At 37.9% G+C, this 27,452-nt stretch overlaps 1 protein-coding gene across 8 annotated transcripts in view; it reads left to right on the top strand.

Annotated features, from left to right (window-relative positions):
* LRRC6 (leucine rich repeat containing 6) overlaps positions 1 to 27,452 on the top strand; it is a 94,855-nt gene that overhangs the window by 58,397 nt on the left and 9,006 nt on the right. For all 8 annotated transcript variants that reach the window (XM_025393939.1, XM_025393938.1, XM_025393940.1 and 5 more), the window contains one exon: positions 23,294 to 23,379. In XM_025393939.1, coding sequence (XP_025249724.1) covers positions 23,294 to 23,379 — 86 coding nt within the window. The remainder of the gene's footprint in view (positions 1 to 23,293; positions 23,380 to 27,452) is intronic.

Genomic DNA, 27,452 nt, shown 5'->3' with positions numbered 1-27,452 from the left:
CAAGTGATTCCCTTCTGCCTCCTATGACACTCTTAAAAATAGATTACCTCATGGTAATAATACCTNTTAAAAAAAAAAAAAAAAAAAAAAAAAAAAAAAAAACAGATCTTATAAACCACCGAAAGTTAAAAAAAATTCTAATTTCATGTATACTCAATATTAAAATGTATATTTCTTAAAATTAACATCTTTCTAATTATTATTGATTGAAACATTTTAAGTACAAAGTTTAATCCATGGAGCTATTCTGTGTTAGTCTAGACTTATAAACTTACTGTGGAATTGTGTGAGTCTGACCTGCATTATAATTACTGAGGGAAATTCTTGGAGTTATGAAACATACTGTAAGAATCAACCTTTGTCCATCATCGACAAATTGATGAAGAAACTGTGATGTGTGTGTGTGTGTCACTGTTTAATATGCTAAAATATTATTCAGCCCTAAAGAGAGTGAGATTTTGCTATTTGCCACAACATGAATGAACCTGGATATTATGCCAAGTGAATTAAGCTAGACACAGAAAGAGAAATATTGCATGATGTCCTTTATATATGGAATATTAAAAATAAATTCAAATGTACAGAGATAGAGAACAAACAGTGGTTACCAGTGATGAGGGGGATGGTGGATGGAGGAAGTAAATGGGAAGGTCAGAGGGTACAAATTAGCAGGTATGGAGGATGAACAAGTCTAGAGATGGAATGTACAAGATGATAATTATGGGTAGTAAAATTGTACTGTATTTGGGATTCATGCTAAATGAGTAAGTTTAGCTGCTCACTCTTGCCACAAAAAGAAAAACTGATGAGTAGCTCTGAGAGATGATGGATATTTTAATTTACTTCAGTATAGTAGCCTTTTTATTACTATCTATGTGTATCCCATAACATCATGTTGTATACCATAAATATACACAGTAACATCTATTCTTTAAAAAAAACTTCACAATCTATGCATCCAACAGAGGACTAATATCCAGAGTCTACAAAGAACTTAAAGAAATTAGCAAGAAAAAAGCAAACAATCCCATGAAAAAGTGGGCTAAGGACATGAATAGACACTTCTCAAAAGAAGATAACAGATGGCCAACAAACATGAAAAATTCACAACATCACTAATGATCAGGGAAATGCAAATCAAAACCACAATGTGATACCACCTTACTCCCACAAGAATGGCCATTATCAAAAATATTTTAAAAATAGACATTGGTATGGATGCCATGAAAAAGAGCAAGAATACTTCTACACTGCTGGTGGGAATGTTAACTAGTATAACCACTGTGGAAAACAGTGTGGAGATGCCTTAAAGAGCTAAAAGTAGAACTACCATTTGATCCTACAATCCCACTACTGGGTGGAATACTACTCAGCCATAAGTAGTAATGAATTGAATTAATGGCATTTGTAGCAGCCTGGATGGGATTGGAGACTATTATTCTAAGTGAAGTAACTCAGGAATGGAAAAGTAAACATCATATGTTCTCATTCATTAAGTGGGAGCTATGAGGATGCAAAGGCATAAGAAGGATACAGTGGCCTTTGGGGACTAGGGGGAAAGGGTGGGAAGAGGATGAGGGATCAAATATTACAAATTAGGTTCAGTATATATTGCTCGGGTGATGGGTGCACCATCATCTCACAAATCACTGCTCAAGAAGTTACTCATGTAACCAAATACCATCTGTTCCCCAAAAACCTATGGAAATAAAATAAAATAAAATAAAATAAAACATGTAACATAAAATTTACCAGCTTGAAAAAAAGAACACTGTATAATTGGAATGCCTTTGGCTTCAAGTAACAGAAACCCCTTACTCAAAGTGGTTTAAATAATAAAAAAAAAAAATACACTTGTTCACCTAAAAAAAAAAAACAGGATCACATAGACACTTAGGTATAATTTCAATTCATTCACAGTATTGTATTGTCAACATGTTAAGTGATATTTAATAGTTCTAGAATAGTCTTTAATACTTTTTAATATTTGGATACTCTAAATCAATTTTTAAAATACTAGATTTGATGTTGAGTAGTTCCCTCTTTGTGTCAGCATTTGTAAAGAATACTGTGAAGGGCGGACCTTGTTTTGCCTATGCATGGGATGGTTCTATCATGTGAATTCAATGATAATCTTTGTATACATTTTCTAGGGACACAACATTTGTCATTGAATCCACAAGTCTCTATGATATTTCATATATATGAATGCTTCATTCAGCATTTTTTCATGATGTCAAATTAATATTTTTCTCTTTTCTTGCTCCTAAATGAGGCTGGGTCTATACACTCTGGGTAGTGACCACTAGGCAAATTTCATGAGTCTGTCTTTCCCCTGTCACGTGGGTCATGGCTATGTTTTGTGTTGCTACCATGTCAGTGGAGGTTCCCAGCTCAGCCCCTTGTTCCAGGAGGTTTCACTTTGTGCTAGCTCTGCAATCCCAGATGCTTCCCAACACTCACCCCTGGGTCGATGGCATACTACAGATTGCTGTAATATGCAAATATCATAGTCCCTAGTGTATGGCCAGGACTTTTGTCTCCATTTGCCATCTTTATATCTTACCTTGTGGGTATCACATTTCCCAGAAAGTCAGTTGTAACTGTACTTCCTCTGCCGTTTTAACAAGGGTGACTGTCTAGGCTAGAAGTGGCAAGTGAATTAGTAGAAGAGGTGTACTCTGGCCATCTCATAAAGATAGCATCCAGCAATGAGGGAATCATAAAAAATGGTACACCTGCATAGAGCACTTACCCGGAATGGAGTCTGCAGGACTGGAAGTTGCTCTGGGTGAGTCAGCAAGTGAGTGGTGAGTGAATGGGAAGGTCCAGGATGACTATACACTACTGTGGCTTCATAAACAGTGTACCCTTAGGATACACTAAATTTACTTTTTAAAAGGTTTCTTTCTTCAACAATAAATTAGCTTACTGTAACATTTTTACTTCATAAGCTTTGTAATTTTTTTCCTAAGTTTTGACTCTTATGATAACATTTAGCTTAAAACACAAATACATTATACAGCTGTACAAAAACATTTCCTTTCTTTATACTCATATTCTATATGCTTTTTCCTATTTCTAAACATTTTTGGCCAGATGCAATGGCTCATGCCTGTAATCCCAGCACTTTGGAAGGTTGGGGCAGGAGCCCAGGAGCTTGAGACCAGCCTGGGCAACATAGTGAAGCCCAATTTGTACAAAAATGAAAATAAAAATCAGCCAGGCATGTGACTCATGCCTCTAGTCCCAGCTACTCAGGAGGCTAAGGCAGAAGGATGGCTTGAACCTGGGAGGTAGAGGCTACATTGAGCCTAGGAAGTCCAGAGGCTACATCGAGGCTGCACCGTGTACACCACCGCACTCCAGCCTTGATAACAGAGCAAGACCCTGTCTCAAAAAATAAAAATTGTTTAATATTTTGTTTACTTTTTAAAATTTTTTGTCAAAGACTCAAACACACACATTAGCCTAGGCCTACATAGGGTCAGGATCACGAGTCTCTCTGTCTTCTGCCTCCACATCTTTTCCCACGGTAAGGTCTTCAGTGACAACATTATTTTTTTAAATGTAAGTAGAGGGAGCACACTCTAATATAATGATAAGAAGTATAGCACAATTAAACATATAAACCAGTAACATAGTCATTTATCATCACTATCAAGTATTATGTACTGTACATAATTGTATATGCTATACTTTTATATGACTGGCAGTGCAGTAGGTTTGTTTACGCCAGGATCACCGCAAACATGTGAGTAATTCATTGTTCTACTACATTAAGATAGTTACAGTGTTAGTAGGCAATAGGAATTTTTCAGATCCATTGTAATCTTATGGGACCACCACTGTATATGTGGTCCATTGTCATTGGAAATGCCATTATGTGACACATGACTATATATGTAAGTCAGACCAAGTCACTCTTCCCATTTTATTCAGAGTTAAAGGCAGAGTCCCCTGATAACCTGTCCCCCCACCCCATTATCTACCTGACATCATCTTCTACGTAGTCATTGCAGCCACATTGGCTTCCTTGCTATTTCACAAACATGACAAGCATCTTTCTACTTCAGGACTCTTGCACTTGCTGTTCTTTCTGCTGGAATGTCCTTCCCCCAGATGTCCTCATAATTTGCTTTCTGATCTCCTTCAGGTTGCTGCTCAAGTGTCACTATATCACTGAGGCCCTTCATGATACCCATATTTATAAAACATCTCCTCCCAGTCTCAGCATTCTGTATCCCTATTCCTGCTGTATTCTAAATCTCCTGTTCCTGCTGTACAGTCTAAATATTTAATTGTTTATTTCTTTTTCTGTTTTCCCCAACAAGAATTTAAGCTTTATGAGAACAGGGAGTGTTGTCTGTCCTTGTCAATGGCACCTAGAACAGAGCCTGGCAAAGAGTAGGTCTTCAGTAAATTTTTGTTGAATGAGTGAATACCTTAAATGTATCTTTAAAATACATTTTAATATTTAGAACTTGCATCTCCCCTAAACTACTCTCCCTCTCAACTATTTCCTCATTGTTTTTCCGTACGTATTATTCCGGATTAACTTTAAAATGAGTTTCTCAAATTCCGCCTCTGAAAAGGCTGTTGGAATTTTTATTGCCATGGATTTAGAGGCAGTGGGAAGAAATGATTAAGGGAATGGGCTCTGGAGCCAGAGAACCTGAATTAAATTCTGATATTTCACTCAGCAACTGTGTGACCCTAGCAAATTATTCATCTCTCTGTGCCTCAGATTCCTCATTCATAAAATGATGTCAGTAGTAATTGAGGCCTCAAAAGGTTGTTTTGAGGATTATACAAATGAATATAAATAAAGTACCTAGGACAGCGCTTGGGACATAATACACACTACATTAATGTTTACTGTTAATATTATTCATTGCTAGTAATGCATATTATTAAATAATATCAATTGCTACTAGCTAATATTTTATAATTATTAAGATTGCATTGAATTTATAGATTGTAATAGGAATGAATTGATGTATTTACATTATCAAAACTGGATATTCAATAATGTGTTTCTCCATTATTACTCTTATTATATGTCCATTAGAAGGTTTTCTTTGTTGGTAGTTTTCTCTTTATAGTTGCTACACATGTCCTAAGTTTATTTATAGATATTACATGTATGATTTTAGTTTCTATTTTGGTTGGGGTTATTCCCCATCACATTTTCTAAGAGTTTATGTCTGGCCTTCATCCAAGTTCTTTAAAATGTGTAATCAAACTAAGTTCTATGTACATAATCTTTTCATCATCGTCCTGAGGATATCTAGCATATGATTTTACCACAGTCCAACTTAAGATTTAACTGGAATTTTGCATGCACTGAGAGGCTTGTTCACTCGCATCAAGTCATTAAATTAAACTGCCATCTCAATTCTTAAATGACAAGTTACAGGAACACTCCAAGAATATGCTGCATGATTTCCTTCGGGTGTTTCTTCGGAATAATTAACTGAGATTAAGGAAGTTGCCATGTGAACTGAACAGCAAAATATATTTACCACTTCAGTTGGTGAATATCTTGCTTAATTCTGTTTGTCCTGAGCACAAGAAGTGAAGGTCACATATTAAGGTCAATAATGCAGACATACTTCTAAAAAACACAATCTCAAACCAGCCTCCTCCTTCTTAGTTGCACATGTTCCACAGCACTTTTTCTCTGCTCAAATATACTTGTGATATACTCAACACAAATGCACTTTTATTCTCTGATTGTCAAGTGGGTCTATAGGGTTGCCTGGGCATCTTGCTAGGTTTTTCTTGTTTCATCCATACTTCTGCTCTTTTATTTCTCATTCTCAGCTCATTTATAAAACTTCCAACTGAAGTTCATTCCTGAAATTTCTAACTGAAAAAAGTGGAAGCCTCAGAAGATAATTTCCACAAACTTCAACCATGATGGCTACCAACCTACCTGCATTTATATCCCCTTGTGCAACCTGGCCTTCCTTCCTTCCTAATTCTATGAATGAACTCTCTGTGGTGTATGCAATCCCTCTAGATGTGTTGGATCCTATTTCCACTTGCTTTTGAAAGACTCCCCACCCCGCCCCCGCCTTTGGCAGTTCTCTGCTTTCTATACTTTTCCTTTGAATGTCACCTCAGAATCTTACATTAGAAAACATTCTGAAAGGTCTCCCCTCTTAACAAAGACAGAACAAAATAAAAACATCCCCCTCTGTTTATTGCCCTGGTCCACTTTATTGCAAAACTTTTAAAAAAGACGCCTCTATTTGCTGTTTCAAATCTTTTCTCATTATCTGTCAAATCAACCCCAATTAGGCATTATCTCCTCCCCACCCCTTCCACTAAAACATCTCTCTTTGATGTCTCCAGTAACCTCCAGATTACTAAACCTAGTCATCATCCCTGGGTCCTCCTGGTATTTAACCTTTTAGTAGGCTTTTTACCCCTTATGCAGTTCTCCATTTTTAAACCCTTGCTCACTTGGGTTTCAATACACGGCTTTCACTCTACCACAAGATACTTCTGTCCACTGGAGTCCCTTGCCACCAGGTGCTTCATTGCTGGTTGTTTCTTATACCTAGGCTTCTGCAAGTCGGTGTGTGCAGTAGTTCAATTCTGAGACCTCTGTTCTTCTCTATTTATACTCCTTCCTACATACTACCATCTTCTCTCATAACACCTCTAGAGCTCTGTCATCTGCTAATGGCCAACTAAGTCATAAGGAACAGCAATCACACTGAGAACTTAGGAAGAGGGACTAAATATTTTAAAAACATCTTAATAGTACAAATACCTACCAAGATAGTGAATAGCCACTGTCCTCTGAACAAAAAGAATCCTTCAGTGACCACATGGGTGGGAAGAAAACAGCTAAAGTCCAGAGCCTGCCAAAAAGGGGACTCTAATAAATCGCTCTCACTTTGGGATGTGATTCTGAAGGACCGTCACCTCTGAGTAAGGTGAGTAAGATATAAACCAATCATCAGAAGTTCTCACAGCCTGTCTTCACACTATCTAACTTGGACTTGAGCTTGAGTGAAGGTTGTCTCAGATAAGTAACACCCACACATGCCTGGCAAAACCCAGTGAAAATCCTTTCTAGAAGAGGCAGGCTCAAATTGTATATATTATAAACATACACGCATATGTATATATGTGTGCTGTGTGTGTGTGTGTGTGTGTGTGTGTATATATATTTCAAATCAAGTATCCAGCATGCAAAGATAAACTAGATACACACAGGGACATGAGTAGGATTCAGTAGAAACCCAGTCTAGCTTTGAAATTTGATTATGGCAGGTTGTTGCTCTTCTTCCTTGAGGGCAACCTTGAAGGTCCCACAGTTGCTGTAGGCATTAAATTGTTAGACACAGACTGTAAAACACTGTTTTAATTTGGTGTCTTTCAGAAGCAAAAATTTACATAGAGATTGTAGTAGAATAGTTTATTTGGAAGTATGGGAATGCTGGAAGGGAAGGCGGCCAATAGAGAGTTCTCTGTTAAACCAGCTTCCCTAGTGGGAAAACTCTAGGAGACAGTGCTAAACACATACCTCAGCACAACCCTACATAAGGGGCAATGGAACTGGGACATGTGTGCACCAGCCCCTGAGGATCCTTGGTTGATGGCCGCCCCCTGTTGTGGGGTGGTAGTGGCATTGATGTTGGTGTTTATTATGTTAGGAGGCAATCGTCAAGCATGAAATGTTTTATAAGGAACCAGAAAATACAAAAGTGGTTTAACATACTTGAAAATGAATGAAATAAAAAATTTTTTAGAATTGAAATATGATACATTTAAAATTTAATGAGTGGATTTAACAGCAGATTAGAAATAACTGAAGAGAGCACTGCTACACTGGAAAGTAAGAAGATTCAGAATGAAGCATAGAGAAAGAAAATATTAACACAGACCCTAAGAACATGTAGAATAGAGTGAGAAGGTCTAACATGTTTAGTTTAGTTAGTGTCATATGGAGAATAAAGGAAGAATTAGTAGAGATAATATTTAAAGAGATAATGGCTAACTACAGGATTTATACTTAGGGTTTTTACATGTATACCCACTGCACAAACTGAAAACATTTTGTATGCCTTCAGTCTGGGAGATACTATCCTATACTTTTTATGAATAGAAAAATAAAATTGGCTTGGCCCCTGCCCTGAAAGACTTTACCACCTTCGGAGATATATCTACAGTTATGACTATTTAGCAAAAATTGTATATACTCTGTGATAAACAATTTAAACAACTCACTTTCTGCAATAACCCTGTAACCTAGGGATTTTTATTATCCAGATTATTTAATGAGGCTTGCTGACGTTATATAAATTTCCCAAGGTCATAAATAGATGTGTCATGTCATAGAAAACACTAGATTGGGGTCATTAGTTCTCTTCTTTCAGAATCCTCTAATAAATGTGATACTTAGACACACCATTTAGGCTCTCGCTTTTATCCTTATACCAGTTAATAATAAACACAAAGACATAGCCACTATTTATTGAACATTTACCATGTGCCACACACAGTGTTGAATACTTTGAACATCTTATGGAGTAGGGGTGATTATCCTCATTTTGCAGAAGAGGAAATGAAATTCTGATGTTGCCTTAAATCATAGGGTATGTTTCCAAATGAACACAAACAATGCCTCATAATTTTCATCTACAGCCAGATTACTTTTGGATCATTAGCAGCTTAAACTAGTAAAGTGCTTCACCTTTAAAATTTTGTTCCCAGTATTTCTACTCTAAAATAAGGAAGTAGTTTAGGGTATTTCATGAGTATCAGTATCTTTGCAGTCTGTATTCTCCTGTGAAATTCCCTCCCAACCCCACTAAGAAAATTGTTGAGGATCAAATGTAGATACAATGAAATGTATCCTTTCTTCCATGATTCCTCATACCACTTTAATTGGAAGACACCTGCATAGTTACCCGGCTTGTTGTCAACTGGGAGACAAGGAAATACACATTATTTCCAGATAATTGTTTTCTTCAAGGTTATAGAGAAGCCTCTTTTCAAAATCGTGGACAGCTTCTCTAAAACCTTGCCTAGCCTCCTCCTGGACCAAGGGATTGTCTTTTTTCTGTGTTTCCTGGAAGTGAAATAAACAAATGTCACTTAAATAATGAAATTTATTGCTGTCAACTTCATACATTCTTGTCAGAATAAACATACCGTAGATACCAGATGAAGGTCAGGCCCTAGCTGCTCAGAAGGTAAGTCAGATCTCACCAGGAGCTCCCTGCACAGCTGACCTTGATCCAAGAATGGAATCAGCTTTGTGGGCACTGGAAACTCACAGGCCTCCTGTTGTGAGGTGAGGCTCCTAGGTATGAGGGAGAAGGGCTCCTCAGGGCTACACATAGGGCAGGTGGTGCTCTCAAGAATGGCAGTGCTCAGTGGGCTCTGGGGAACAGCCACATTTTGATACAGACCCATCAACTGCATCTTTCTTGTATTCTTTATCTCCATGAATCTGTATACGGTTATTTTAAAAATAAAATAAGAGGTGACCCAAGGCTAGCTCTTCACTGGTCAAGTGATGTCTCTGTCCCTGACTGCAAAGGCTCCAAACACTGTCTTTCTGTGACTTGGTTTCATAGCTTCTACAGAACTGCAAAGTTGCCACTTAAAATGGGCTTTGTTCCTTTTTCCCATTGGCCAGGGGGGTGGGTGACAGGTCATTCTTCTTATTGCCAGCAATGGGGAGGAAAACATAAGATAATATCAGACAACAATTCAAGGTAACCGGGAGAGGCCATAGACTGTGGCAATCCCCTGCACAGCTGTCCCTCGTCGGACAGATCTCACCACAGTCCCTTCGAGACTGGGAACCAGGCTGATGCCCCCATCACTCTGGATCCTTACAGGGGGCAACAGGAGAGGGAGTATTGCTCTTTGTTTCATTCCAGTGTTTCTGATATTGAAGCTTTCTCCTAGGCAGTGAGGCTAAAGTAGCCTAGGCAAGTCAGCCTGATTATTTGCTCACTTGATCACCTACTGTGAACAACGCTACTGTGAGTGGGAGAAGCCTCAGGTCCTGGGTACTTAGCCTGCAGTCAGACAGAGGGGTTGACTTCAGGATGTCATTTTGTTCCTGAGGCGCAAAACCCTCTTCAGCATCTTTAGAGACTGTCTCTAGCAAGGTTGTAAAAGAAAATTTTCTTTTCATTTTATACATTATTCTCAGTCTTAATGTTTGTCCTAACTTAATAAAATATTTTCAGTTTTAGACTGCAATGTGTGAACGATCTTCTATGGGGAACTGTCAGAAGAGTGACCTTCCAAGTAGAAAATAATTTTGAAGGAATCAGTTGATAGTTAGATTTGTCCTCTGGTTACTCAAGACCATATAACTGCCTTGTGTAACTGTCAGTGTTGATTTTACATATACATATCAGTAACTGCATCTTTACAAATTTTCCTCATAATATAAATATTAGCAAATTATGGGCCTGAGAATCAATGACATTTTGTATGCACCTGCCAATTGACGGGCCACATAAATGCATGGTGAGGATGGACTTCCTATCCTGCCATTTTGCTGATATCCAGCCTCAATAATTTAAAATGGTCAAATGGACCCATGACTTCCTTGTGTAGACCGGCTCCTCCAATAGTCCTCCTTGTCTCAGAAAATGGCGCCATCAACTGATACCCAGTTGTTCAATTCAATGATTGGGAGGCATCCTTAACTACATCTTGCGGGCATCACTACCAAAATATATCCTGAATTCAGTTACTTAGCACCACTCCCACCATCACCTCCCATCAAGCCAGTGTCCTCCCCCAACTGGACTACCTTGGACAGCCTTCTCACGGTTTGCCCTGCTCTGTTCTTTCCACTCTTTGATACTTTCTCCATAGGGAAGCCAGAATGCCCTTTTATTTATTTTTTTGTTTACAGTTGAGTTTTAAAATATTTTTTCTTTCCTATTATGAAATTATTGCTGTTGAAATACAACAAAATGTAAAGAAAAAAAATAACTCAATGGTCCCACTATCCGGATAAACATTTTGTTTTGTTTCTTTTCAGTCTTTTGTCTGTGCTCAGGTATAATTATTTCAAAGTGATTGCTATTTGTTTACTTTTTAAAGAAGTAAATTTTGCAAAATAAAAAATGTACATCTTGCAAATAATAGCTTTATTCCCTTGTTGAAACCTACCAATGACTTTCCATAGCACTTGAAATATATTCAGACTTCTTGTTGTGGCCCAGAAGGCTGTGTACAAGGTAGTTTCTGCCTATGTTTGTGGTGCCTTCTTCCATTTTTCTCCTCTCATATTCTGGACACAGCTTTTTTTTTCTCTCTCTCTCTCTCTTTCTGGAACACAGAGGATTCTAATAAGGTTCTGAAACACAGGAGGTTCTAATAAGATTCTGGAATACAGAAGGTTCTAATAAGGTTCTAGAACCTTATTCCCACCGGCAGGACTTTTGTGTTTTCTGTGCTTTTTTTGTTAAAAGCATTTCTGCCCCCTCTCTGTTTATATCTGTATTAGTCTGTTTTCACATTGCTATAAATAAATACCCAAGACTGGGTAATTTATAAAGGAGAGAGGTTTAATTGACTCACAGTTCCATGTAGCTGGGGAGACCTCCAGATCACGGTGGAAGGTGAAGGGGAAGCCAACTTGGACCACAGCAGCAGGAGAGAGAGTGTGTGAGACATCCAGAAATACTGCCATTTATCAAATCATCAGACCTCATGAGAATTCACTCATTATCGCAAGAACGTCATGGGGAAACTACCCCCATTCTTGGTACCAATTTCCTATGTTAGTCCGTTCTCACACTGCTCTAAAGAACTGCCTGAGACTGGGTAATTTATAAGGAAAAGAGATTTAATTGACTCACAGTTCTGCATGGCGGGGGAGGCCTCAGGAAACTCACAGTCATGGTGGAAGGGGAAGCAGGCGCATCTTACATGGCAGCAGTTGAGAGCGTGTGAAGGAAGTGAAGGGGGATGAGCCCCTTATAAAACCATCAGGTCTCCTAAGACCTCCCTCACTATGAAGAGAACAGCCCGGGGGAAACCACCCCCGTGATCTAATCACCTCCCTCCCTCCACACAGGGGGATTACAGGTCCCTCCTTGACACATGGGGATTACAATTCCAGGTGATATTTGGGTGGGGACACAGAGCCAAACCTTTTCGTATGAAATGGTTTTTATACAAACCAAATTGAGCCAAACAGATTTGTATTAAAAAAAATACAAATCTGTTTCCTTTGTATTATGCAGGTTTGGGCTCAAATATTACATTTTTAGAGGGACCTTTTTTTTGAATACCAGAGCTAACATAGCCAGTCACAATCTCTCAGTCATCTCTCTCAGCCATATTACTTGGTTTATTTGATCACAGTATTTATTACTGTATGAAATGGCCTTATTTGTTAAATTTTGTGTGATTTGTCTTTACCTGTCGAAATGTGGGGATTATGAGAGAAGAGCCTCGATTCAGCCAATGAGTGGAGTAGTACTTGCCTTCCAGTAAATAAATATTACAACAAATAAATATTAGTTGAAGAATGAAACCTCCAAAGCTTCTTATTCATTCCTTATCATGCCTTATCTGATTTTTGAATATTTTCTGTTAGCCAGTGATTTGCTTATTATTTTATTCTGCTTATTATTTGTAAAATAAGCAGAAGTTTTGGCTTTGGTGAAATCTCATATGTTATTTTATTTCTATTTTGGTGATTACTTCCTTTTTCCTATTTATGACATCTTTAGCTTTAAAGATATTCTCCCACATTTTCTTTTAGAAGCTTTACCATTTTAGCTTTTACCTTTAAGTCTGGGATTCATTTCAGATGGGTTTTTATGTATGGTATGTAGTAGTGGATAAGGGCCATTTTTTTTCCCCTTGTGGATTTGAAGATCTAGCCCAAAAGATTTTACTTTCCCCATTGAGTTGCTTCAGCACCATTGTCAAAAATCAATGGCCTCATAAAGAAGGGTCTATTTTTAGGCCTGTATTTTTTTCCCATTGATCTCTTTATCCTTATGCCACTACTACCCTATACTAATAATTTTAGCTTTATAATACACCTTTAAGGCTGCAATTCTTACGGTTTGTTTGTTTCTTTTTGATGATCATTTTGTTTATTATTTGTATCAGTATATAAATTTAGAAATCAGTTTATCAATTTTCATACAAAAACATTGTTGGGATGCTAATTAGGATTTTATTGAATCTGTAGGTCAATCTGGGAAGATCTGACGTCTTAACATTATCAAGTTTGCCAATGTATGATCATGAGGTGTCTCTCTATGGGTGTTCTAAAATTTGTTTCTCAACAGCAACTTGTCATTTTCAAGGTAAAAGTCATTGGGCATTACATATATATATATGTGCACATATATATATATGCACATATATATGTATGTATATATTCTTTGAAGTTTATTATTTTTATCTGTCAGAAACTTCTATCGTACTGAACAAATATCTTCTTTTACTGAGCTCAACAGAAAGTTTGTAACACTTACTTTACTTGATTTCTCCATTGTATGAGATATTGTTGGATTCTCCTCTTCCTTTTAATCTTGCTCTTAGTTTTATATAATCATGTACTCCTATTCTTTCTTCTATCTTTCTGTCCTTTCCTTTGCAGTCCTTTTTTGTAAGTACATCTTCCTTTGCTCATTTCTTAAATGTTCACTTTCTTTTGTGTTTCTTATCCAACTCTCCTCATTCTTACCCTCTCCTGATTGATCTTATCCATTGAATTGACTTCGGTTACTTCCTAAATATGATGGACTTTTAAATATGTATCTGCAGGATTTTCAGTTAAAATCTGAACTCTATTTCCCTTCCCACCTTACTACACCTCCCAAATCCCTTTTCTTAATGAATATTACCATCATCCACCCACTTGATATCATCTTTGTCATCTCCCTCTATCATCACTCTTTACATTCAAGTCTGCTAGATTTTTACCTCCTTCATACCTCAAATTCATTCTCTCTCTTTAATGCCACTGTCTTTGTCTTGGCAGAGATAACAATTATCTCTTACCCTATTACTACAATGGTATTATAAATAGACTTCCTCTTTTCAGATTTTATTTCAATATATACTTTGCTTTCCAGCAACCTTCCAAAAGTGCAGACTTTATGGTGCCAGTTTCTCCTTTTATGAAGCCTATTAGTGGGGTCCCTCTCATCTTTAGAATAAAGTTATAACTGCTAAAACAGCCTACAGTTCCTGCATGCTGTAGACCTTGCTTACATCGACAGCCTCAGCTCCTACTGTCTCCCCTTCTAAAGTCCATGCACTAGGAATATGGAACAACTTACAGTTCCAGGAACTTGCTATTCTCTTTTACTTTTGTGCAAGTTTTCCTTCTCTGTGAGAGGCACTTTTCCTCCTTTCAACTGGATATTCCTTTTCTAGCTCAGATAATGCTCCCTTGGGAAATTTCCCTGAGCCCCCAAAGCTGGGATATGTCTGTCCTTGATGCTCCTACAGCACCCTGCATTTATTCTCTGTCTTATTGATCTCACTGCCCTAAAGCTGTGTGCTGACTTGTTTTCTCTTCTATTAAACCACAGCTCCCTGAAACAAGAACTGTGTCTAGTTCAGTGGTGTGTTGTAAGTACTCAAAAAAATACCTGTTGATTGAAATTGAGTGAATTAATGAATATTTTAAAATAAAATTGGAGGATATTGGCTATTTGGAAAACATTAGTTCGTCAAATACACCAGACACCAAAATAAATTTCATATGGATTTTAAAGAATTGAGTGTTATTTTAAAAGCATTAAGAAAATAAATAAAGATAAATATCTACTTTCATTCTTTAAAGGATTTTCTAAACATAAAATAATTTCAAAAATCACCAAGGAAAAGCAATAGTTTTAATTATTTACAATCTATAATAATTAAATAATTATTTCATTATTTACAGTGTAAGAGTTGTATGTCAAAACCTACCATTCAGTAAATACTTTTTGTTCACTTGCATTTCATCTGTGTATTTATTCAACAAATAATTGTTGAGGGCTTACCACGTGCCCAACACAGAACTTCCTGTCCTCATGGAGTTTACATTTTAGTGAGGTAAAATAAACAAGTTAAGATATATTATTTTTAATGCCGATATGTCCCATTGCCAGAAAAAAAACCACAAAAGACTAAAGAAGGATAATATGTATAAATTCATAAAAGTATTTCAGAAAACAATTAAAACTCTACTAGCAAGGTGGGAAATGACAGTTACAAAAGAAACACAAAAGATATGAGAAATTTCCATAATATATTATAATAAAATATTATATTTTTTCATGTTATTATCAAACATTTAAAAACTTTTTACTGCTTCTTATTTATTTTTATTTTTATTTTTTTTGTTTTTTTTTGAGACGGAGTCTTGCTCTGTCACCCAGGCTGGAGTGCAGTGGCCGGATCTCAGCTCACTGCAAGCTCCACCTCTTGGGTTCACGCCATTCTCCTGCCTCAGCCTCCCGAGTAGCTGGGACTACAGGCACCCGCCACTTCGCCCGGCTAGTTTTTTGTATTTTTTAGTAGAGACGGGGTTTCACCGTATTAGCCAGGATGGTCTCGATCTCCTGACCTCGTGATCCGCCCGTCTCGGCCTCCCAAAGTGCTGGGATTACAGGCTTGAGCCACCGCGCCCGGCCTTCTTATTTATTTTTAAATAGATAATATATATTTACAGGACAGAATCTAAAAGCATTAAGTAACTTACAGTACAAAGCAATCCTTCCTTTCATCTCTCTTTCTCAACCATCTAGTTCTTCTTTCTAGAAGCAACCACTGCTGCCAAATTTAAAAAAAAATTTTTTTAGTTCAATGCTAATGAGGGTTCATTGAAAGAGTACTCTCATAAACTGCTAGAGAAAATAGGAAATGATTTAATCTTTTTGGGAATAAAATTACTGACATATATCAAGCCTTAAAATGTACATTATGACTTAATAAATCTAAATTTGGATTCTCTCCTAACAAAATAGTTCGGTATATCATACAATATACAATTTATGTACATGGGTAGACACCATCATATAAGAAATTGGAAACAATCTAACTATTCAAAACCAGTCCATTAAATGATAGTGCACACATAAAACAGAATATTACACAATTATTATCTCTCATCTGTAGATCAAAGTATATAATTTTGAATAGCAATGTAAAATATTTCATCAGTGCAGTGACCATGTTTGTCTGGTTCATCCACAGCATCCCAGCTCCTAGAACAATTTCTGGAACACTAATAGGCATCTTGTAAATGTGGGTTGTATAAATTAAATTGCATCCAGCAAAGCCTGGAAGCTGCAGTATCAGCTAGGACTGTTTTCAAAACTCATCTAATCTAAGAATCACCTGGGGAGAGCTTGTTAAAAACTAGATTCCCAGGCCGCTATCTGCAGATTCTAACTAGAAGGTGTGGGAATCTTGTTTTAATGACCACCCCCAAGGTATGAGAAACACAACATAAATAAGAAAGGGTCTAATGAGAAATCAGGAAACACTTGAGTATTGAAATGTATACAATACAGGATTTATAAGGGAATTTATTATTTAGGAGTAATTCAGGAAGAATATTACACAGATAACAGGAGATTTGAGAAGCCAAAGAAAGGAAAAAATGTGTACCATCAGGAAGTTACCACCATTTCTGCGACAGAGGGAGAAGTTGGTGTTGGCAGAAAGCAAACACCAAGGTCACCTGGAAAGGTCACCTGGAAGAAACCAAAACTGCAGTAGCCATCTTGGGCAGGGCCTGGAGCCACAGAGTAGATTCTACCACTGCTGGAGGAATTGTTGATGCAGACAGGGATTGTGAAAGCGTGTAGGGTTCTTGGCCCTCCGGCTTCCCTCCATTGCCTCCCATTGGCCAGGCCCAGGTGGAAGTCAGTTAACATAGGAGGCCAGCAGGTTCTGTGGATAGTGATAGTGAAGCCAGCAGGGTTCTGTCTTCCTGTGATTTATAGAGCAGAGCAAAGACAGGGCAGGCAATGGATATGAGGACAAACAGTCTCAGTGCCTGTACTATGCGTTAAGACACCATGTCACACCCATATGAAAATACTGCAAAGGTCTGCACTGAAGAGTGTAAAAATCATTTATTAATGTTCAGTTCATTTTAAGAAACTATCCCCTTAACTTCCATGATCTTCTACTCTGGGGCAATTGTGGACAATGGATTGTATTTCATGCAAATGACCCCTTTTAAGAGGATATATAAATGCTAAGTGATCTTGAATACAGAGTCCAAGACCTACCTCCTATGAGACAGTGGTCTGCTAGAGAAATGGTGGTCTATAGGCAAACTAAAGCCCAACAGAACAGCACAATTAGCCAGTGATTCAAATGTGTGAATTTGTAGAATCTCTGTGATGGCCATTATGCACATTTAGACAGTTTCCCAACAGGATTGTGTGTCATGAGTATTTTCAGAGTGAGGTTGGGTGCAGGAACAGAAATTTGACTAAAATAGTCTAAAGAGAAAGGAAAGTATTTTTATCTAGCTAGGCAAGAGGAAAAGACACTTTTCAAAAGCTATCACTCCACTGGAGTTAGTATTTTTGTTAACATCACACACCTTATCTAAGGAAAATAAAGATGTGTGTAAAATACTACTCTTGAGCTGAGGTAAGTAACTGTGTGACTTGGGAAGAAAGCATTGCAAAGTTCTCATCACCACTTATGCAAAGTCCAAGTGCCATGAAATAAATTCCCCCAAATCTCTCCTTTGTTCTTTAGCCTTCTCTCCAGCTACAGTCTGCCACATATTTCGTGTTAGTTTGTGTGGTCATTTACTTTCCTGTCTCTGCTCGTGCTTGTTTTCTCTTTCTGGAATATTCCTCATCTACTACATGACCTACGTCTTCTGGAAAATTCCTGCTTATCCTTTAAAATTCATATCAAACCTCACATCCCCCAGTAAGCCTTCTAATGGCCATTAGGCACATTTAGATAGCATCACAACAGGATTGATTTAGATTTGTGTCCCCACCCAAATCTCATGTTGAAATGTAATGCCCAGTGCTGGAGGTGGGGCCTGGTGGGAGACAGTTGGATCATGGGGTCGGTTTATAATGGTTTAGCACCATCCCCCTAGTGCTGCGTGATAGAGTTCTCTTGAGATCTGGTGGTCTAAAAGTGTGTGGCACCTCCTTCCCCTCTCTCTTGCTCCTCCTCCTGCCATATGAGATATGCCTGCTTCCCCTTCACCTTCTGCCATGATTGTAAGTTTCCTGAGGCCGTCCCAGAAGCTGATGCCATCATGTTTCCTATGTAGTCTGCACAGCTGTGAGTCAATTAAACCTCTTTTATTTATATATTACCCAGTCTCAGGTATTTCTTTATAGCAGTGTGAGAACAGATTACAATACCTTATTTGATTTCTGCTCTCTATCCTTTCTAGCATGGCTCCCTCCCTTGGGCTTCCATAGTAGTCTATGCATATATCTAGCAATTGTACTTTTTTCAATGTATTTTAACTGTTTATGTATCTTTCTCCCTCATGAGATGATCAGGAATAATTTTTAATCTCTCATTCCATATCTGCCTCTCAGTCCTATGCTTGGCATATAACAGATGCTCAGTAAAATTTCTTGGAGCAGATTTAATGGAGGTAATAGTTGAAACTGTGGGAGAAAGTGAAATCTCCAAGAGAAAGAGAAATTTACTGTGATTTTCATGTATACTTTTATTTAAGAAGCCAGGTTAAACTCACAGGAAAAAGTTAAAGTTGATTGATTTATGTTTTCTTTCTTAACAAGTATTCCTGATTGCATTCATGTCCTTTGTTCATTCCCTCTTAATTTACCAGTAGCATGTCTTCATCTGAAACGGAGTTATTGTTTGCTCATTTTTATTTAAATTCACTTAAATATTAAGTTAAACCATAAGAAATCATTTTTCATGGATCAAACATAGATATTGGCAATTTTTATGGTTCAACCCAAAGTATAAGGATTCAGAGCTAAGTAGCTTCGTTGCATCCGTTTACTGTATTTTTACACAGCTCACATAGTCTATGTTTCTTGGTATGAGTAACTTTTATAGTTGATGTAGATCATCTCAATGCACGTACTGCCTCGGGATGTAATGAAACTTCAACCCAGGTACTATGTAAGTAAAAGTTGGAAAGTCATGCATCAGAAAAGCCTCAGAATGGACTTTTGTATTCTGTAGAAAAGTGAACTCTATTACTGCCTCCATGTTCACTCCCAACTTTCAATTGCATGGCTCTATGAGAGTTAAAATAATGTAACATTATTAAAATGTTAATTTGTTCCTTTATGCCTATCCCACAATTGAATTTTCAAGTAGTTGATTACATTTCTCTCTGTGGATTCAGGAAACCGTTAGTCTCACATTATCTAATTTACTAAACATATTTTGGCCCTTACAACTTTTCCATTAGTCATTCCTAAACACATTTAGCACAAATGAATAAGACGATATTTGATGTTAATGAGCATTGCTTCCTCGAGGCAGAGCAACCCGGGACTGCAGGTACAGTGGGAAACCAAATGTTAGGATTGCAAAACCTTGGAACACTGAACCTATAGACCTCTGCTTGGGCAAATTCGATCTTATCAGAAAAGGTAACCTACTATTAATATGAACGTTGACGTTAAGATGAATTTCAGTGTTATTATGTATGTTGGCATTAAGATGAATTTCAGTGTTATTATGAATGTTTGTGTTAATATTTTATTTACAGCTGACTCCTTAATTCCTTCTAACTTTTAAACTTAAAACAATCTTTGAAACTAAATGAGCTGAAAATACCTTTTAAAAGAAGAAACACATTTAGATTCTGGTGCACAGCAAATTCCCTGTGAATAAAAGTTCCAAATTTGTGATTCTATTTGCATTTCCATAAACACAGAGTCTTTGTGCTTATTATGTGACAAATAACAGTGTTAGAAATGGGGTGTTTTAAGACTCTAATTATGCATATGTTCCCATTCTCATTGGTGCATGTATTGAAATGTAAAGCTATACAAAACTTGTGCTTTGGGTTCAAGAGCTTTCTTTTTTTTAAGCTGATATTTTAATGAATTTTAACTAACATTGACTTCATTTAAAGGAATTAAAATATTAAGAAGTTTAAAAGGTGCTAAGGTGCCACTGCTCCTTGGGAAGCAGATTCTGAAATGCAGATGAGCATGCAAAATGTGTGTTAAGAAGTGTCCTGGGGGTCAACACCCGGAAAGGGAGGGAAGAAGCCAAGAGTGGGGAAAGGGAGAAGTTGAGCTGTGACGCAAGCCCGACAAAGGTCTCAGTCAACATCTCAGTGAGCTCCCTGGCTGACTTGAGTCTTTTCAATTGGCCAAATCAGGCACAGGGGAGTATCCTCCAGATCTCACATTGATCAGAGAGATTGGATTGTAGACCCCCAAGTTCTCACACTCACATGAGAGTTCCAGGTCCCAGGCATGGTAAGGAAGGAGCAGAGAGTTCCAGAACAGAAAAGACCGTGTGGTCTAGACCACAGATGAATTACGGGTAGTTGGTACGGACAAGGTCGTTCACACCTGAAGAAGAATCCCAGTAGCCCATCACATGACCAACACACACGGGTTTGAAGCTGACTGTGGTTATGTTCCTATATCTCTTGCTAAATAAACATACATTCAAATTAATTAAAATTTAATAAAAGCAAAACTTTAGTTTCTACATTGCACTAACCACATTTTAAGTGCTTAGTAGCAACAGGCAGCTGGTAGCTATTGCGTTGGATAGCACAGAGCATTTCCACCAGAAATATTGAGATAGTAGGAAATATTGAAAAACAGAATTGCAGAACATTTTGCTGGACAGCACTGCTCCACATGTATTACACAGGCACATCTCTCGGAGGTCTTGCTGCCTCCCTGGGATACTGCCAGGAGGAGGCCCTTCCCCGCATTCTCTCTCTCCTTCTCTAAATCTAAGGAGAGTCTCTTTTTAATCTCCATAAAACATTAAGAAATACCTTCCCAATTCTGTTTTTTACATTTATAATTGACATCTGATTTGGTTAACTATAACTGGAATCAGCAGCAACTGAAAAGTGTTTTCATTCCCTTAAGAGAAGGGCAGGATATCAGGAAATATTTAGATTCATCCCACTCATTCAGTTAAAGAAAAAGAAGAAAACCAGTTGTTCTCATATTTAAACCATACAGACATTCATACCCTGCCACAGTAACATCCACAAATATAACATTGGTCAGCAAAAAATTAATGGAAAGCAATACAATTACATTAAGTGTATTTTAAAACCTAGAAAATACAACATTTTAGACTTAGCCTACTCCAAAATAAACCATGTTTGATAATACAAACCTGCTCCGTTGGGCAAACCTTTCTGTGAGTCACCTTCTTTAATTATTCAGTAAACATTGTTTTGGTAGCTTTAGTTGCCAATTCTTCCATAGCATTCTTCTATGAGTTTTTGTAATGTGGACTGCATCGCTTTTGAAACATTTCTGAACAAACCCTTCTAGCCTTGGTATTTAAAGTTTTTAGCAGCATTCATTATTTTTTTCTTCTGGAGCTTCAGTAAAAGTCTTACCATCACATAAACCACTTGTGATTATTCTCTCCCAGTCTAGTGTTCAAAACTTATATTGAAAGGGTGGAGCTGAAGATCTTTCCACATCACATATACACCCTCCCATGAGACCCATGGGAAGAGGAAGATATACTTCTTATGTTCATGGTCTGCAGTGAAAGGGAGCTGCACGACATCACACATACATACACGTGTTGCATTTTTACAAAATATAATTGAAAATTATACAACTGCACCATGTAAAAAAACTAGTCTGGCACCACTGTATGATGTTGACACAGGAGGACTGCCATCTAGGTGTGGGCATCCATCAGAGCCCAAACCTCCCCGAGTTTGATGCTGCAGTCTCAGACTGGGAATCATTTCTTCATTGGTTCATTTATAATTTATTTATTGAAGCATACAGATGATAAACAATGGGCTAGGCTTTGGGGGTTTACTAGAGCCTAGAACCAAGAATCTCTAATTAAATAAGAAACAAATTACCCATGTATTAATATGATTAAGTGACCAACACTTCAGTATAGTAAAGCTTAGATAGGAGAATGTGGCTTAGTGTTAAGGCGAAATTGGGGCTTCCAATGCCCTTCCCAAATATATACTGTAAATTGAGATACATGCCTGAGCCAGTAGATGGGAGGCAGATGATGACAGACCCTTGAAGTCCAAGCCTAGTCTTTTCCCTAATCATTTGCGTGAGCCTGGATCACAGATGTGCAGCACACCAAGTCTCAGGCAGAACAGAGAAAGGCAGATAGCCCTCACCCTTGAGATCAATGACCCTGCCCATCAGAGAGGCGTGGCAGGTGAATGAGTCATTCCCCTGCCATAGAGAAGGGCCTGGTGAGGGTGGAGAGGGGAATGGACACCCACTCAAGGTCACTCTACTTAAAAACAAAGGGCAGATGCCATATTGGTCAATGGACCCAGGCACATGAGAAGAGAGTTTTTAAACTTCTCTCCTCCTGCTAGCAATCCCTGTCTCATAGGAATGTTTAGGGGTGGGGAAATTAAATAAAATACAGTGTTGATATTGGTAGGTGTGTGCCTAGCACACCATTGGAGTCTGACAAGTAGCAGCCGGTTCTCTTTTCCTTCCCTTCTCTGATATCTCAGGAGTTTCTTGAGAGGAGGTATTGGGTCTGAATAATTTTTGTAGTACATTTGTTGAATGGAATCATTTTACTTATTGAGACTTCAACATGCTTAGCACTGAGCTTATTTAGTTTAAAAATGTTAGAATTATAGGATTTTTTAGACCAAAAAAGGGGCCTTTCAGATCATAAACCAATTCCTTCATTTTACAGAGGAAGAAACCAGGGCCCAGTGAGCTGGGAGAATGAGGATTCAAGCTCCCATCTCAGAGTGCTTTCCACATTTCACTAGGAGCACCTCAAAGGCAGTGTTTCCATCACATCTGTATCCCCAACACCCCACAAAAGTATCTGGCATGTTGTTGTCTCTTAGATAATATTTGTTAAATACATTAATTCACCATATCTCCTGCTTGGCCTTTGACAGTTGTAGATAGCTTGTGGCTTTGCAAGACTATTATGATAGATACAATTCGTGATGTAACCTTCTCTACACTGCATGTAAGAGCTTCAAGATTGAGTCTTTCATGGAATATGTAGAAAAAAAAATTAAAATGTTTTAGTATCTTTTAAATTACATATATGTATGTTTTTAAAGGTACATCAAGAAGTAATGCACCACGTGGTGTGTGTTTCATTTTTATTTTAGGTAGGAGAAGTAATCACAGGTGGTCAACGAGCATTCACATCTGTGAAAAGTACCTTGGACAGGAGCAGAGAACACATAAATACAAGGTACCACCCGCCCAGTCTGTCCTTAGCTGTATGATATTGTTCTCTTCATTGTCATTTGTTGGTTGGAATGCAGCTTCCAAAATTATACAATTATTTAAAGTTCTGAGATGATTCATACCATGAATGTTAATGTTTGTTTCCCAAACCATAGACTCTTGCTTTGTAGGGCTCCTGATCCCTAAAATCAAATCTGTGTATATACAGGTCCCAATGTGTCATCATGGTATAACATGACTGGTAATGTCAACACCAATGACGGCTAACATTTACCAAGTGCTTGCTTCGTGTCAGGTGCTATTCTGTGTGGTTTACCCATATTCACACATTTAATCCTCGTAATTTTTATGCTCAATTTCCAGTTAGGGGAGCTGAGGGAGGGAGAAACTTAGAATGTACTGAAGGTCATGTAGCCGTGACATGCTGGGACAACCTCGCTGGTACCGTTGCTGTCACTGCCTCCCTTTTAAGATCTGTGTGTCACTCCACAGACGCCTCAACTCTCAACGGCACTAGGGCCCCTCCTGTCAATCTCCTGACTGTTGGTCATTTTCTGGCCTTTGCTTAAATTCCTTTCCCAACAGGACCCTCATCCTCTTAAGACAGTATTCATTCCCTTCTTGGTATCCTCTACTGTTAGACAGCCTCTCTCTGTCTCTCTTTGATTCCTAAGTGAAGGTCCAGGCTCTGCTTCCTGGAGACGGTCAAAACCAAGCCAATCTCCCTTAAGCAATGACATCCCATAAAGTAATTTGCACAAAGCTCTCCCCTTTCTCAGTTCTTCTCTAGAATGAGATCCCAGTTCTTCCAACTGTCCTTCTGCTTCTTATGATTTTCAGACTCTTATCATCCAGATGGTAAAATCTATTTTGAAGTAAGGCAAACTATCTTTGTGATACAAATGTATATGCTAGAATTACCATCATAAAAATACCTGAACAAGAGCTATATTTATGTGTTGCATAATAAAGCACTCAGGCACTGGTATGTTCAAAGACAACTGCTGAACTTTGGTAGAGATTTTTAAACATGGGGTTTGTTTGAACAACAGGTATGCAATTGAATTCCTACTGAAAAACGGGTTGCTGTTTTTAACCTTGGAAATCCACTCTATTTCCCAGCTTAGTGATTTCCATTGCACAGACAAGATTCACGGGTATTATGTCTATTATGAATATTCACAGTCATAATTAACCCCCAGCAGCATCAACACATGGAGAGAGTCTGAATCTAATTTGTGAGGAATCAGCAATGGAAAGTCAAATCATTGCAAACAGTTCGGAGCTGGTTTTCAGACCCCAGGAAAACTATCATTACTGTGATTACACTTGAGGATTCAAGATGTCTTAGCACGATTCTTCATAGCAGTCCCTCCTGTGGTATTTTTGCGAAGCCTTTCTTTTTCATTTTGATGACTGAGAAATGATCACACCACAATCACATATAAAATGCCTGTGGGAAGGTAGTTGTGTGGTGCTCCTTCATCACTGGCAAACTCTATTGTGCGCGTTATCCCAGCCTCAGGCCAGGCAACCGCATTAACCAAGCAGCTGCCCGTTCCAGCTGCTCACGGGAACTGAGATCAGGCAGGATTGTTGGTTTTAGGCAAAGGACTATGGATGCAGCGGTCCACCGGGAGGGCCACAAGAGGCCCCTTGACCCTCTCTTGGCAGAGTGGTTTGTTTCTCATGCTGGGGAGAAAGTGAATGGAGGGGGAAGAGAAACTGGGGTAGGGTTTTATTCATCAGGACTGGAGGGTAACACTCAGTGACCTCTTGTACCCTTAACACTGTAAAATGAAAGAAGATGCACAAATTCCTCCAAATGAAGGGATTTATTGAGTGCTGACTCTGCTACATAATGTTATGTGTTGTCTGTCTTTCATCTTCAAGAATAAAACTGCAGATAAATACTATTATTTATAATTTACTGAGATTGAGAGATGGCATTTGCCCAAGATGTCAAAGCCGGTAAGTGGTAGAACCAGGATTATACAACCTCAGACTTGTCTTCTTCTTCTTCTTCTTCTTTCTTGTTTTTTTTTTTTTTTTTTTTTTATTTAATTTATTTATTTTTTATTTTTTATTTTTTTGAGGCAGAGTCTCGCTCTTATCAAGTGCAGTAGCAGGAGGCTGGAGTACAGTGGCAGGATCTCGGCTCACTACAACCTCTGCCTCCCAGATTCAAGCGATTCTCCTGCCTCAGCCTCCCAAGTAGCTAGGACTACTGGTGCCTGCCACCATGCCTGGTTAATTTTTATATTTTTAGTAGAGATGAGGTTTCGTAATGTTGGCCAGGCTGGTTTCAAACTCCTAACCTCCTGTGATCCGCCTGCCTTGGCTTCCCAAAGTGCTGGGATTACAGATGTGTGCCACCGCACCCGGCCAGGCTTGCCTTCTTAATCTCTTCCTGGTGTCATTTGATGAACAGAAGATTTTGATTTTAAAATAATTAAAATTATTAAACTTTTTTATGGTTAATTATTTTATGTTTGTTCTGTTGTAGAAATTCTATCCTGCCCTGAGGTCATAAAGGTAGTCCTTTATGTTGTAAGGCTTTATACTTTTGCCTTTCACATTTAGGTATAATTTGAGGAAACATCTAATCCATCAGGAATTAAGTTTGTTTAAAGTATGACAATTTAACATGTTTAAAGTATGACAATTTAACATGTTTAAAGTATGACAATTTAACATGTTTAAAGTATGACAATTTAATTTTTCCCAGTGTGGACACCCTACTGTCCCTGTGTCTCTTATTAAAATGGTTATTCTGTCTACATTAGTTACCAAGGCCACCTCTGTCATAGACCAGGTGTCCACATCTGTATGGGTTTGCCTCTGGTCTCTATTCTGCTCTACTTCCTTAATTTCCATAGTCTTATAATGAGTTTTATAACTGGCAGGAAGTATCCTCTCACCTTGTTCTTCTTGAAGAGTGAGTTGGCTAATTTTATCCCTTTGCACTTACATATATATTTCAGAATCAACTAAGGAAGTTTTACTCACACACAAACACACACACACAGGTATGTATTGGGATTTTCTTTGGAATTGTATTGACCACATAGATCAATTTAGGGAGAACAGTTCTTATAGTATAATATCTCTCTGTCCTTTCTTCAATCTTATTTGATATCTCTTTATAACTTTTCCATAAGTATACCAATGTTTTATTAATTTTTAGGTGTATGATATTTTGATGCTATCACAAATGTATTATTTATTTTATTTTTTTCTCTGCTGCTGGCATATAGATTGCAATGTACTTTTCCATTGTGGTAAAATACACATTACCTCAAATTTACCATTGTAATAATTTAAAAGTGTACAATTCGGTGGCATTTAGTATATTCACAATGTTGTGCAACCATCGCCACTAAGTAGTCTACTTTTGTGTTTGATTTTGTAGCCAGCAACTTTACTAATCTCTCTCATTATTTTATTAACATATCTGTGGGTTCTTTTAGATTTTCTATATGCCTGCAAAGAATGGCAGCTTGCTTGCTTGCTTTCTTGCTTTCCGATTGATCCTTCTCTCTTTTATTTCCTCTTCATACCTTACTGCACAGGGAAAGGCTCCGGGATAGTGGTGAGTAGTGGAGTGAGGGCAGCATCTTTGTTGTTCTGCTGAGTCCAGAGGGAAGCTTTCCATCTTTTCCTAGGAAGTCTGAGACATGTTATTTAAACATAGTAATTGTAGTGGTTTTATAGTTCATGTTTTCATATTCCAATATCTGAAGTTTTTATATTTCTATTTCTGTTCTTGTTAATTCTATTGGTTCTTGTGGGTTGTTTTTTTTTTTTTTTTTCCCCCTTGAGTAGTCATCTTTTTTTTTTTGTTCATTTATTTGTTTTTTTGAGACAGAGTTTCTCCTTTGTTGCCCAGGCTGGAATGCGATGGCATGATCTTGGCTCACTGCAATCTCCGCCTCCAGGTTCAAGCGATTATTGTGCCTCAGCCTCCTGAATAGCTGGGACCCACAGGCACGTGCCACCATGCCCAGCTAATTTTTTGGTATTTTTAGTAGAGACAGGTTTTTGTCATGTTGGCCAGGCTGGTCTCAAACTCCTGAC

Source organism: Theropithecus gelada, chromosome 8, assembly GCF_003255815.1.
Source record: "Theropithecus gelada isolate Dixy chromosome 8, Tgel_1.0, whole genome shotgun sequence".
Lineage (NCBI taxonomy): Eukaryota > Metazoa > Chordata > Mammalia > Primates > Cercopithecidae > Theropithecus > Theropithecus gelada.
Note: the sequence above shows the minus strand (reverse complement) of the source record. Positions and strands in the feature narration are given on the sequence as shown.